This window comes from Trachurus trachurus, assembly GCF_905171665.1.
Source record: "Trachurus trachurus genome assembly, chromosome: 24".
In the NCBI taxonomy this organism is placed as follows: Eukaryota; Metazoa; Chordata; class Actinopteri; order Carangiformes; family Carangidae; genus Trachurus; species Trachurus trachurus.
This window is the reverse complement of record NC_139910.1, coordinates 15,238,146-15,252,347: the sequence shown is the minus strand read 5'-3', so window position 1 is coordinate 15,252,347 and position 14,202 is coordinate 15,238,146. Positions and strand designations below refer to the sequence as shown.

Below are 14,202 nucleotides of genomic sequence, written 5' to 3'. Positions count from 1 at the left end.
CTTTACATCAGCTCTTATTACAGATCACATAAAGCCACCAAAGCCAGCCATAGCCTCGTTTTCCCAGTCAGAGTCTGAATCAGTGAAGTCCTGTGCCTCAGTGGCGTGGATTGGGGAAAAGTGAGTGAACCTGTCCGCTGTGGGTCTCACTTGTGGGTACTGAATTTGGCATCTGTTATCCTTGGGTGACGACCTGTTGAAGTTATTCTGGGTGGGGATGGGAGGGATGACAACTTTCATCTCTGGTCCAATGGTTTTGTTGGGTGGGAAATTATCATATTCCACCAGAACCTTTGGGCCCTGGTTGCCCTGGTTGCCCTGGTTGCCCTGGTTCATGTTGGCTTCGATCTTGGGGTGATGCTCGGTCTCCTTGGGATAGAGGTGGACGTTACAGCACGGGACATTAACGCTCAGCTCATGTCGCTGCATCTGCTCAGGCTTCACTCTGGTTCCCTCCTTCTCATAGATGCAGGAGACAGATGTGTGCTCGTAGCTGCTGGGTTTGGTGGGCAGACCGGTCCGGTGTGGGTCCTCAGTGTTTTGGTGCATTGTAGGTCTGAAACTGTCATCCAATGCAAAACCTCCTATCCTGTGTGGCTCTGCAGTATGACTGTTGTCATAAACTGAAAGACAAAGCAAAAAGAGAATGAAGCAGGACTGAAATGTAAGATATATTAAACAAGAACAAGAACAAAAACATGCTGTGCTCTCCCTATCATAGTTCCACAGTTGTTATGTAAACCTAGGTGAATTTCAATAAAGGAAAAAGAGTTTAAATATGAATTATAATTACCTTTCTCGGGGCCCATCCTGGTCTGGAGCTGGCTTAAAGGTCCAGCTGCTGGTGGGTTGGCAACCTTCATGGTGACTGATGAGCCAACTTGGCGACGAGACTTGGCCCTTCTGTTCTGAAACCAGACCTGGAAGATTTGTGGGAGGAGGGGTGGATTAAAAAACTGAAGTAAACAGTAAAAATGATACAACTCAGTCGAACTAGATCGAAATAAAGAGAGACTATTACATCTAAATTCGGGTTTTACCTGAATTCTGGACTCCGGGAGCCCGGTCAGAGCCTCCAGTCTCTCTCGCAGGTAGATGTCTGGGTATTTAGTGTCTGAGTAAACCTTCTCCAACACCTCAATCTGCTGCTGGGTGAAGTTTGTTCTCTTTCTCCTGTGGGTCAGTATGGCGACGCACTTATCCGCCCTCGGTACGGAGTTTGTAGAGTTGAAGTAGTTTGTCACATCTGAGGCTCCATAATCTGAAAAGAAAACGTCCAGTCAGTTTAGTTGTTAAAGAAGTGAGGCGCCAAGGAGAACTTGTGCGTAAATTACGCACAGAATCGGCGTTGTGCGTCCACGCTAAAAGCAGGTAGTCTATGTTATTGTTAACGAAGCAGATGAGCTGAAACTGTAACCGCTTTAGCCAACCTACCTGAGTTCACCATGCTGTTCATCTGCAGTGGCCCTTCGTGATACATCTGGAAATGATTCAGGTCTCCAACGCGCATATTCCCATGAACTGCAGACATGATCCTCTACGTCTTATCTCCAGCGACTGACTGAGTTTGAGACCTGTGCGCCGCTGGCTCGAGTTAAATCCCCCCGTGATCAAAGGTGATGCTGTCTGGATGTGTGAATGGGCAAGCCATCAGTGCCGGCTGGCACTGCAGCGGCCGTGCTGCAACTTCAGACGTCTGCAGCCCGGCCAAGGTGTGAACGCATCACACCTGAGCCGGTGGAGCGGCCGCAGGTCTCTTTAAAGGGGTTTTAATGGAATCTGCATGCTCAATACACATCGGTAGAGAAAACATTTATCCGCTTTGGAATGGATGAAGCAATAATGGACCTGTAGCCTTCAAAGCAGGACAGTCGGAAACTGCCATTTCCTCAACGGGTTAGAGGCTCACAGCGGCTGCAGTGTGTGTTTCTGGATGATAACAGAAATGAATGAAATTTTTTACAATATACAGTATATACTTACTGACAGTCAGATTTAAGATGGCTTTGCATGCACAGCCAAAACATATTCCCATATATTTCAGCTGCCATGCTCTATACTTTTAGTTACAGGCTGAAACATGTGACAGACTTATAGTTATTTTTGCAGGAATACATTAAATTCAATATTTTTGAAATAAAATAAACACAGCCTGGGTTATTAAGCATTCTGTAATATAGATCTCACAAGGAGACATATTCTAAGTTTGTCAAACAACATTCATACATACAAACATACATTATGTTTTTAAGTATGATACTTCCTGTCCCCTGTCAGTGGTAACAAAGTTGATCTCAATACACAAACTGTAGGATTGGTCATTTGTTACTGAATGGCTCATCATTTGGTTCAGAGGGGGCTCAAGTCAAGAGATCAGAAAGCATCACAGACAGACTGATCTGCTCACCACATTTGGACTAGATTTGCAGGAATTACCTTTTATGGTCTGTGGATCTTGCAATAATATTTCAATGTGAATGATTTGCATGATCATGATTTTTTTTTTTTTTTTTTTTACATACTTAGGCTATAACACATCCATCTTGTGCCTCATATTTAATTGCTCTGGGTGTGGGTTGCCATGATTGCTGCAATATGAACCAAAAACAAATGATTTACAGGCTCTTTACCACAGGCAAAGGATTAATTAGATACAGCTTGTACTGCATTGAATCACTGGGAAACGTAATGCATTTTTGAGTAAGTCAGCATTGAGCCAGACCTGTAAAAACATTTCTCCAGTAACTTTCTTGTTGATCTCTCTAGGAAAATTACTTGATGGGCATTGTGTCTTTTCACTTCCACAATAGCACTTATCAATCTTGTACTTTGACACATCAAGTGTTGTTCAGGTAGGATGTGATTGTTGGTACAGGCATTCACAGTTCACAAGTTGCTTTGTCTGAGGACCCTAATTGGGTATTGCCTGTGTGCACAGACCAGATTGCTATGCTAAAATTAGGCTGTTGAAGTTCCTGATCTTTTGTAATGTTCACTGATAGGTTTTCTGAAAGCTACCAGCAGATCATGATCATGAAATAGACATTATACTCTTCATCTGTGCCCACAAAGCACCTCAGATATGGCTGATAAAACATATCAATTCAGCATTGCAACTGCAAGGAGATTGCAATGCAGTTTCACTTTTATTTTATGTAGTACAGCCATTTTCACTTTGGCAGCCCATGATGAGGATTTAACATTTTAATTAGATTAATAAAACACAGCTCTGTTGCTAATCAATGCTGATATATTGTGGTAAACAGACTGCACTTTCAAACATCAAACAGTAAAAACCCTTTGGGACCTCTACCAGCCATTTCCAGTGGGCAGCTGCCTCTGTAGACACAAACAAAGGCATATTCACACCTTTAAAGACCGACCACTGTTTAGCCCACAGTTTGACCTTACCACTATACATTCAACTTGCAGACAGACAGGTAAATTATCTTCACAAGTTTGCAGGTATATGTTAAAATGTCAGCTGTCTTATGTGCTATATAGTTCAGTCAATGTGTATTTGAAGGATGTATTAAGGACGTAGTACATTTATTGTTAATAGAAACGAGTGCTCAGTGGACAGACTTACACAGGCAGCAGTTGATTGAGATAGTCATTGTTATTGTGGAGACATCAGTGTTACATCATCAATAGTGGTTGCTGTTGCAAGATAAATTGGCATTAGTACTATGGCAAGAAATGTCATTCAGTGCAGAAAAGCCAAAAATTGAAGTAATTTTGAAAACTTGTCTAGGTTTCCCACAGAATGCACTGACTAATACTACTTTATTTTCAGCTGTGAAATGTATTGGTCACAGTTTTTTTAATGACTAAATTGACTGGAATTTTATTTCTTGCATTTTCTAAAAATAAAAATAAAAATAAAGATTGACCACTGTCTCTTTTAAACTATTAAATATCTGTCAAGGTTTTTGATTCATATTTACAAGTTGAAATAAACAGATGTACACTCTTCCACATCCTCTTTACTGTAGCCAAGATAGGATTTAACACCCTCCCAATTTTTAAACAAATAAACAAAACTAAATATGAGGTCTTATACTAAATGAAAATATAGATGAATACATGATAAAATGATTATAAGGTTTCCATACCGTAGTAATAGCCTACAGTATTCACAGACATGAAAAATGATATTTTCAAAGGGAAATTAACACATTTGTTGAAAATCATGTTGTTCTCAAAATACAACAAAATAAGAAAGAATATACTCTAATAAAAAAGTAGGCCTATGTAAATATTTCTCTAATCAGTTGTTAGAGCGTCGTCATTATTTACATCAATCTCCCGGAACTTCCGCCAAGTCAAACCGGAAGTAGGTACGTGGCTGCTTCAGCTGACAGTCTACATGATGGCGACAGAGGTTCAGAGCGGCGACCTCGACAGCGCTACTTCCAGCCGGCTCGAAGTTTCCATCGATGGCCTCACCCTCAGCCCCGACCCGGAGGGCGAGCAGGGCCAGGTCGAGGAGCCGGACACCAAACCCGCGGAGCCCGAGACCGATACGCCGGACGCCGCTGGGGGCGAAGATGGAGAGACTGCCAAATCTGCGATAGAGAGGAAATGGGGCTTTCCTCTTCAAGAGCTCTACGGGATGGCTCTTAAATTTTTCAAAGGTATATATATATATTTTACATTTGCTCTTCTCCCGCTACACCGACGCAGAAATTATGTTTCCATTGTAAACGACCGTTAAATAGAGAGACGACCGAGCCACTCGTCTCCAGGTTAGCAGGTTGCTAACAGTAGCTGCTAGCTGTCACCACCGGGGCTGCCGCTGCTGTCAGCCGCAACGTTACATTAGCTACACGGCTAACGAGCGGCTAAGAGGCGGTTAGCCGGTTGTTAAAGGGTAAAACAAACACGGCACTCCCGAGCCGGTCCGTCTGTGGCCGTGTGTGGCCTGAGAAACATTTCCGACTTGCTGTTTGCTAGTCGTTGCTGCTCCCTGCTGTGCTGTGCTGTGCTGTGTGTGTGGACTTATTGTGGTTTCGCCAGACTCGTCACACACGGCTGCATGACTCCATGGATTGGCTAATTACAAAAGTGGTAATGCATTGCAAGACGTAATTGATCAGATTGAAATAGTGGCTCGTTGTAGTAGGCTACGTTTGGGAGAGTTAAACACGCCCTGCCCTGCCTGTCTGCCTGCCACAGCTCCGCCTGAAGGGAGCCTGCTGGCCAGTTAGTTTGCTCCACAGATCTTTCTCTAACATTTCAGACCCTGACAGGTTCCTGCTGGGCTGAAGGAATTAAGCCCTGTGGATAAAAAGCTGGCCCACAGTCCCGGGCCGAGCTCTTTAAAAGCACTTCACAGTACTGCTCATAACCACACACCCAGCTTTCATTGTGGTGAATGGCCAGCAGCCTGTTTTTAAAGTTCCATTGCCTCCTCAACATCTCTATCACCCCCATGATACTACTCCAACAGGAAAGACAAGTAAACCTGTCAGCGAATTACTTGTATTTGTGGTCTGGATGCATTCAGACTAAAAGGGCATTCACATTTCAGCTGGACAATTTGAGTAAATGGCATCCACTTTGAGAAATCATTGACATCAATGTCATCACTTACACTTTGTCATTCTTGCACGCGACACGACAACTTAGATTATATTGCAAAAATTAAATGCATCATGTATCCCATTTATTTTGAGTTTGAAGAGGAAAGCCTCACATCAGTCGTGTCAGTAATGTTTTCCAAAAATAGCAAGTGTATCCGTACTGTACCAGTGTTTCAGATCTAGCCTGTCAGCTTTTAAATTTGTCAAATCAATACACTGTGATTTAAGTCTAGGTCACGTCAATAATTACTTTGCTGATGCCCTGAACATGGTTAAGTCATCTAACGCGCTGGGCTTTTGTGGTGATTTCACCAGAGCAGTATACTTGTGATGATTGTGCAAACAGGTTGGGACTTGGTTGTCACTTTGTGTTTTTTTTGTCCGTTAGGGTGAGGTCTGATTGCTTGTATACATTAATCTTCTTGCAACACCGTTGCTTCAATGAAAGAAATGTCACATGATCTTGACAGGTGGTTGAATTAGACTGATAATGTTTTTTTATTTTTTATTTTGAGAAGAATAAGTAGCAGTTCAACAATGCAGTTCCTCTGTACCTACTCTAATCTAAAACATGACAGTATTTATGCTGCTGATGGTGCATAAAGGTGTATTGTATTGTAATATCAAGCAGCAGCAAATAACAAAAACAAACACAAACGTATCACTTTCACATTGCTCCTCTCAGATAAAGATGGCAAAGCTTTCCACCCGACCTATGAGGAGAAGCTTCGACTGGTGGCTCTGCACAAACAGGTGTTACTGGGCCCTTACAATCCCGATGCTTCACCGGAGGTCGGCTTCTTTGATGTCCTCGGCAACGACCGCAGGTAACCCCAGCAGACATCTGTATGTGCATGTATTTGCATGTGACCTTTGAACCCTAGTGGACATTCCACTAATTTAGCTGTGATTCACTTTAACACACCCACACATTCCCATTCACTAACTCTTTATACAGTTCATTGAAATGGATGAAGGGATGTATGGGTGAAAGTTGCTTCTTTATAAATTCAGAATTAAGCTCCTGTTGTATTGCATCCCACACATTTTCAGTTTTCTATGAAATATCAAAACATTTTCTTAATTCAATTCTAGTTTTTGATTTTCTGTTGTGCACTGAGGGAAAAAAACTGCTGCAGTTGCTACGTTAATACATTTTCTTGTGTTATTGTAAAACATCTAATCCAAAGGGAAGTAAATAGATAACATAACTGCTGAGCCCAACTTTCCCAGTTGCCTATTGTCTATCTTCACCTCCATTTCGCTCTGCGTACAGGAAAGAGTGGGCTTCCCTGGGTAACATGGAGAAGGAGGAGGCCATGGTGGAGTTTGTCAAGCTGCTTAACAAGTGCTGTAACCTCTTCGCTCCCTACGTCACCTCGCACAAGATAGAAAGAGAGGAGCAGGAGAAGAAAAGGTAAGGTGTTCATCTGTAGTTCCCATGAGGGAGATCCCTCTGCTGCAGTGGCTAAATACAGACTCAGGTTCAGTTTGTCCTATATGCAACTAGGAAAACTTGACCATTACCACCATTTTAAATATCCACCATGTTTTTTCTCCTCCCCAGGAAAGAGGAGGAGGAACGTCAGAGGAGGGAAGAGGAGGAGAGGGAGCGACAAAGACAGGAGGAGGAGAGACGGAGGCTTGAGGAGGAGGAAAGGTTGAGGAGAGAGGAGGAGGAACGACGACAGGCAGAGGAGGAGAGGCTACGGATCGAGCAGCAGAAGTATGTGTGTCCGTGTTGCTTTGTGTGTGTTTGCATAATGTGTGTGTGGTCCCATAATATATTGAATTGAGTTCAGCAGCATCATCACACTCCCCTGATACCGATATCCACAGGGGTATTGTCTTTTCAGCGGTGGAGTTGTGACAGAGTTCATTGTGAAGAAGGACACTTCGGCAGGGTCAGCCCTCTGCCAAAAACCAAACAAGACAAACTCCCTATTCACTACAACTCTTCTCTGTTATAACACTACATGTTTACCTCGTCCACCCAATAGGTGTGTTTGACCTAATGCAGTTCTGTGAAGTTTTGTCATGACGTCTCATGACATTCACACTCACTGGAGCAAGGTGGCTGCAGTCTTCTGAGCCTGGTGCTGCAGTTGCTCTCCTTCTGCGGCACCACCTGGGAGTCAACCACTGAAATGACAGAACCTTGCCTTAAGTGGCTCGAGGCTTCACTGATGTGTGACTTGTCCTTCGTTTTTTATTCAAAGAACCTCAGATTGATGTCCTCTGTGGTTCTCTTCCCCTAAAGCTGATGCAGTTTATTTGATCTCCTCCTCTTGGTTGCTCACTTCTTCTTTATTCTTAAATATAGAACCACAGCTGTACACACTGTCAGATCAAACATTGTTGTCACTTTGCTGTTGCCACAGGAAGTAGCTTGTCTCCTGCAGTCACCTGCATTGATCATAAAATCATTCGTTGTCTTCCCAAGTAGAAAACAAACACAGCCATTGTCACCACTCCATATATCTGTATCTCCTTCCTTACTAACTTTACTGCTCTTTTCTTTTACGCAGACAACAGATCATGGCGGCGCTAAATGCCCAGACAGCGGTACAGTTCCAGCAGTATGCTGCCCAGCAGTACCCCAACAGCCCAGAGCAGCAGCTGGGCCTCATCCGTCAGCTTCAGGAGCAGCACTACCAGCAGTACATGCAGCAGCTCTACCAGGTCCAGCTGGCCCAGCAACAGGTAGGATGTGTTCACTGACCGACAGAGAGACTTTTATTGATCCATACTTGAGTGTCTAGTAATGTGGAAGCTTTGAGCTTAATTATGGGCAGAGTTTTTTTAAATTGAATTGATAGGACGGCTGTAGAGAGACAGGACATGGGAAGACAGAGCAGGGGAATGACATGCAGCAAAGGGCCATCGGAGGAATCAAACCGGCGGTCGGACTATAGCCTCTGCATATGGGGCGCCTGCTCTAACCAGTAACCACTGAGCTGAACAATGCCCCAAGTATTGGCAACATTTAGTAGCAGGTCAAGGATCATTACCTTGGCTATTAAAAATGTTGTATAAAAAAATCAGACATTACATAAATTGTTAAAAAATGTATGGATTAAATCTTCCCACATACTCAATGATAGAGTACACAACAAAACCTCTGACGTGCAGAAAGAAGCTGCTCAAAATCCTGACAGAAGATGGAGAATTTAAGTCAATTGGATAGTGACAAACATTATTGCACAAATTGATCAGGATAATAATTTCAGCCATAACGGGGTAAAGTCTATGCTTTCTCCAAAGGCGTTGTTAGTCAGCGTCTTGACTCGGTGTTGTGTGCCTCTCGTCCCAGGCGGCCTTACAGAAGCAGCAGCAGCAGGCCGACTCCATGGTGCAGGGGACGCTGGACTCCAGCCACTTCAACAGCGGGGAACCTGTCCCCGCCTCAGCAGCGGGGCCATTGTGTGCAGCTTCACCACCTGCTGGCGAAGAAGCTCCAACAGTCAATGGAGGCCAGTCAGACTCGTACTCTGAGAGCATGGACCGAGAGCCAGAGCCCGAGCCGGCAGAGGAGGTCTCAGAGAATGGACCCTTATTAGGTTGGTGGTCCGAAGCTGTAAAAAGCAACAACAACAAACACACTTACTTGAGTTGACTTTAGAGAGAATCTACATCTACATTTTCATCCTTGTTGTTGCCAGCTAAGGGCTAGAAGGCAGAACAGAGGGGGACTCTGTCAAACAAACAAAGCTTTATACTGAACCTGAAACCTGATTCTTATTTGCTGTGTCCTTGTTGATGTGACCTGCAGGGAAGGGAAGAGCTGGAACAAGTGATACATGATAGCCTGCTAGTTTAGGCATCATCCAGCCACACATTTTGCTTACAGAAGAGGAAATGCACACGCACAAAATGATTATTTTTAATCAGACCATACACCCTGAACTAGATTAATCTACTATTTAAAAAAAAAAGTTTAGTGTATAATGTATGAATGCATAGCGAGATTGCTTGTAAAAAAAACAAAACAGACAAAAACAAGTTGATGTAAAGATTGTGTTGTCCTTCGTCACAGCTGACTCCCCACCTGTCATCGCCGCACCCTCCATGTGGACACGGCCGCAGATCAAGGACTTCAAGGAGAAGATCCGGCAGGACGCAGACAGCGTGATCACGGTGGGGCGCGGCGAGGTGGTGACGGTGCGCGTCCCCACCCACGAGGAGGGCTCCTACCTGTTCTGGGAGTTTGCCACGGACTATTATGACATCGGCTTCGGGGTCTTCTTCGAGTGGACGGATGCCGCCTCCGCATCGGTCAGCGTGCACGTGTCAGAGTCCAGTGATGAGGATGAGGATGAAGAAGGTGAGCTGTGGGTGGGGTTGTATGGGTGCAACAATAAGCCTGTGGTGTGTCTCATACAAATATCCTCTGGTGTGGTGGTAGTGACACATCTGAGTAGGCTCTCCTTAAATAACGTGTTCATGATTATGTAACCAAAAAGTGTGCAATACAGACTCACTCTCCAAGAGTTGAAAATAGTGCTTTGTTATCTATTCTCTAAATGTTGCATCATTATTGGAAATGATATAAAAGGGTTGTGATTGCCCTTATGAGAGCAGATAGTTATAGACTCTATATACCACATTGTTCTGCTATGTAATGACATGTTGAGCCATGGCGTCATGGTTGCTCTTCGAATACAAAGAACTTTTTGTGAGTCATTTCTGTTATCATGTATGATGTTCTTTTCCTGCATTTATTTGCCTGCAGAGAGATTATTAACTAACCCTTGTTATAGAAAATATTTTATTATCTCATATTCACAATTTGCCAACGCCATTGTTAAACATCCACAAAGTCCTACATGTTGGACTCCACAGCGGTGTGAATAGAGATGAATGCTAGTGATATGTTGATAAGATATAAGGTAGTATTGTGCTGCAGATCATTTTGGATTTATTGGTTAAATACGCTGTACACATTAGTCTTTGGCAGATAAGTGTACTGTTGTACAGGTTGTGTGTTTGTTTTGGGTCCACTGTCGGGTGTTTTGCATAGTAGGTCTTATCACATTTTATCATAAATATAACCATTTGTGTGTGTTTTTTTTGTTTGTTTGCTCAGGACTGAGGCAACCAATACGAGCCCATAGTATTTAATAAGAGCACTGCTTAATTGTAATGAAGCTGTTAAAATGAGTCTTGTCCTGTTCCTCTCTGCTTGGCCTGATGTGTTGTCCCTCTGCCTACAGGCGACCCTCCCACTGAGGAGGAGAAGGCAAAGAAGGAGGCAGGGAAGCCTCAGGTGGATGAGATTGTGCCGGTGTACCGGCGAGACTGTCATGAGGAGGTGTACGCCGGCAGCCACCAGTACCCCGGCCGCGGAGTCTACCTGCTCAAGTTTGACAACTCCTATTCACTCTGGCGCTCCAAGAGTGTTTACTACAGAGTCTACTACACCAGATAAGCCTGAATACAGACACAGGGGGAGCCAAGGAGTGTGTGTACGTTGATATATGTGTGTATGTGTGTGCGTGTAGGTGGAGATTTGTGCGATGGCAGCCTGTATGTGTGAAGGAGAACATGATAACCAGATGTGTTCTGGACAAAAACCACCAGAGGGTGACAAAGAGACACATCTGGAGCTCTAGTCTGGAGGTTTGACTAATATGTATGTACTGTGTGTATGTGTGTGTGTGTGTGTGTGTGTGTGTGTGTGTATGCGTGTCCCAAGATACACCCATGCTAGATCCTGTCATCGAGCCCTTGGAAGAGGAGTGTGTATTCCTGTTGTAAATTCACCACCTGTCCTCGCTGCGCTCACATAGACCAAGCTGTAGGACTTCGCTCTCATGTTGTAGTTGACCACTTTTCGCCCCCCGGGCTCGTCTTGGGTCACCGCTCCAGCCCGACACTGTCCAACGTGGCCTTGTGGCTGCTTCTGCCCTGAGTGATGCTTTCATAACCATGAACGGAAACCAAGCGACTCCAGCGCTCTCGTCAGCCAAATGTTTCCTGTTTGGTGGTAATAGTGGTTGTTTATCCCACGAGAACACAGACAATGTACGTCATAACACTATACCTTTGTTCCACAGAGAGCCTCTGGTCTTTGCCAAGATTCACCCACACATTAAAAAAACACCGGTGTACACAAACTTAATCATCCTTTTTGTTGTTAAAACAGTAGTTCGACATTCTCCTCCCGAGCTACCATGCTTATATGAAGATCTGAGAGGATGTTAAGTGGAAGAAGTGCTCTTTATGGCTTATTCCCGTGCAGAAACAGTCTTGTTTTACATCTTTAGTTCTTGATACAATCCGATTAACACAGTGTAACGGGAGTAGGTGTTATAGTTTAGAGACTTTACAGGCACAATTTATGAAGGAGGCATTGTTTAGGGTCAACTCCAAATGAAGTCCATGGGTGTAAAGTGAGAAATTACAAAATAACATGCACATGATAACGTATGGCTGCGGGCCCTCTGGCCTTGTAAACTTAAACATCTCAGTGTGTGATTCAGAATAAAAGGTTAAAAATCAAATTACTTAATAATAAATATTTGTTCTCCCTTTGTCCTATGAATATTTTTTTTCTGTGTGATGCTGTTTCAGTTGGTTCCAGTTGCATCAGTGCTTTTCGACAGTCCCTGTCTGTGTGGTTACGCCACACACGAAATTGTCAATTTGTCCTTTTCTCATCAGTTCTTTACAAAAGAATTAAGAAAATGGACATAGTATTAGGGACAGGTGTTTATATTAATATTTTTGTGTTTATCATTCTGTGTGTTTGGAGTTGCTGACACACAAGTAACATCTAACAATTAAGATTACATGTTTTGGAGGACATGACACACTGTTACATCTATGAAGCGCAAAAAAAAAACAAATCAACACAGTACAGTGCTGGTGTTTTAGTTTTTTTTTTCATCCTGGTATGAATCAACTCAACTTGTCACCTCAAACATTGTGAATCCTGAATAAACTGAGATGTACTTATAAATGTGTCTTGGGTGACGTGGTTGCTTACTAACTCAGTTGTGACACTGAAATGTACTCGACTTTTTTCATTTTTTTTTGTTTTTTGTTTTGTTGCCATAACTTCGCTTCATTCTGTTGTTCAGTTTCACATTGAGTATGCATGTTTTGTGTACCTACCACCCAGGTGCATTATGAGCAGTGCTGTACCATCTGTATCCTGTCTGAATCTGAATGATGGTTGTACAATGGGGAGTGTCAGTGACAGTGGGTTTCAGAGGCATTTGGTTTCACTTTATCACACTTATTAGAGCTGTATTTGTACCTTTTTATGTCTGTGTGCAACCAAACTTTAAAGACACAGGTGGAGTATCTTGCAAGTTGAGTACTCCTCTAATGTCCTTGCTGAGTGTCCTTTTGTCCTATTATTATTATTTAATTAGAGGCTGTGAATGCCTCCTGTCCATTCAGTGATTTGTGTAACAAGATGTCACTACCTGTGGCTTAACCAAGCCATGAAGTTCAAGCAAGTTCCCATAATTTCTGACGTGTTGTTTGTTTTTCTTAAGTTTCTTATTGTCCACCAAATGGTTTGAGTTGACTTGTTCAAGCCTTGTATGTAAATAATTCTACAAATGAGTTTATGTATGGGTTTTTAAATGTGGAAGAAGGCTATGGTTTGGAGAATCAATGCACTGTAAAATATGGTGAATGAGATATATGTATACATTTTACCCCGAATGAAAGTCCAAAATTCATAGCAAGTATAAACCTGTAAGACTCTATTGACATGACAGACAGAGAAGCTCATCTTTTTGTATTGTTTTCACTTGTTTGGATCTCTTAAGAGTTGCAAGATCTTTTTGGGCATATATTTAATCTTGATTAAACTTATGTTCATCTCCAGAACTGGACAGTTTGCTTACCTTTCTATTTTTTTTTTTTTAATTTTATAATCATGTTTTCATGCTTTGTGTCTTCAAGCTTTGTCATTGTCTTTCATAGATTTTCTGCCTTGATACAGGAGACATTTTAACCCGTTGTAGCAGAAAAGGCATAAATAGTTAAAATATAACGTAATTATAAGTAATTTCTCAATGAACTAGAAATGCATCAAAAAACTTTTATTTAAAAAAAGAGGCAATGTAGGGATACCAAAAATAGCCTTTAAGCTTGTTGTTCCTTTTTCTTTTTTCCACCAATGGTGGTTGTGTCATCCTCAAGCTGTTTTCCTGTCAAAGTCATTTTGTGCTGAGGGGAGGACAAATGCGGATGTCACTGATGTGTAACAGGAGGAACACCTCGCCCTCGGTGTTTTCCATGCATGATGGGAAGTGCAGGACAAGAGTCAGCACTGCAGAGAACAGCTGTATCAGCCGTTTGCACTGTAGTGTTGAGTAACTTGTTAAACTGTTGCCACAGAGGAGGCTACATAGCAGCTGGGCAGGAATTTGAAGATTTCTATATATTTGAGTAATGAAGACAGACCAGCCTGGACCACATGGGGGGGCTTTTTAAAGATGCTGTGTCCGCGTGAGGACACTAGGAGGCGCATTAAACACTATTACAGACACACCCTTTTCCCAGTAGACATTGTCATCCAGACTTTCCAAAAGATTCCTCTGAACTTGTGACCTGTGTATTTTGAAACTGAGCCGGGCACATGGTATGTTGCTATTGA

At 42.9% G+C, this 14,202-nt stretch overlaps 2 protein-coding genes across 2 annotated transcripts; one reads left to right on the top strand and one right to left on the bottom strand.

Moving 5' to 3' along the window:
* Window positions 1–24: 24 nt before the first annotated feature.
* On the bottom strand, window positions 25–1,531 carry mixl1 (Mix paired-like homeobox; the record flags this gene model as incomplete). The annotated part of the gene is made up of 4 exons (XM_084000091.1): window positions 25–623; window positions 794–920; window positions 1,041–1,261; window positions 1,435–1,531. The coding sequence occupies 4 exons, from the start codon at window positions 1,529–1,531 to the stop codon at window positions 25–27; spliced, it is 1,044 nt and encodes a 347-aa protein (XP_083856217.1).
* Window positions 1,532–4,363: 2,832 nt separating this feature from the next.
* Window positions 4,364–13,435, top strand: acbd3 (acyl-Coenzyme A binding domain containing 3). The gene is made up of 8 exons (XM_084000470.1): window positions 4,364–4,637; window positions 6,271–6,412; window positions 6,862–7,002; window positions 7,153–7,311; window positions 8,114–8,288; window positions 8,899–9,145; window positions 9,622–9,909; window positions 10,799–13,435. The coding sequence occupies exons 1-8, from the start codon at window positions 4,370–4,372 to the stop codon at window positions 11,011–11,013; spliced, it is 1,635 nt and encodes a 544-aa protein (XP_083856596.1). The 5' UTR covers window positions 4,364–4,369; the 3' UTR covers window positions 11,014–13,435.
* Window positions 13,436–14,202: the final 767 nt, after the last annotated feature.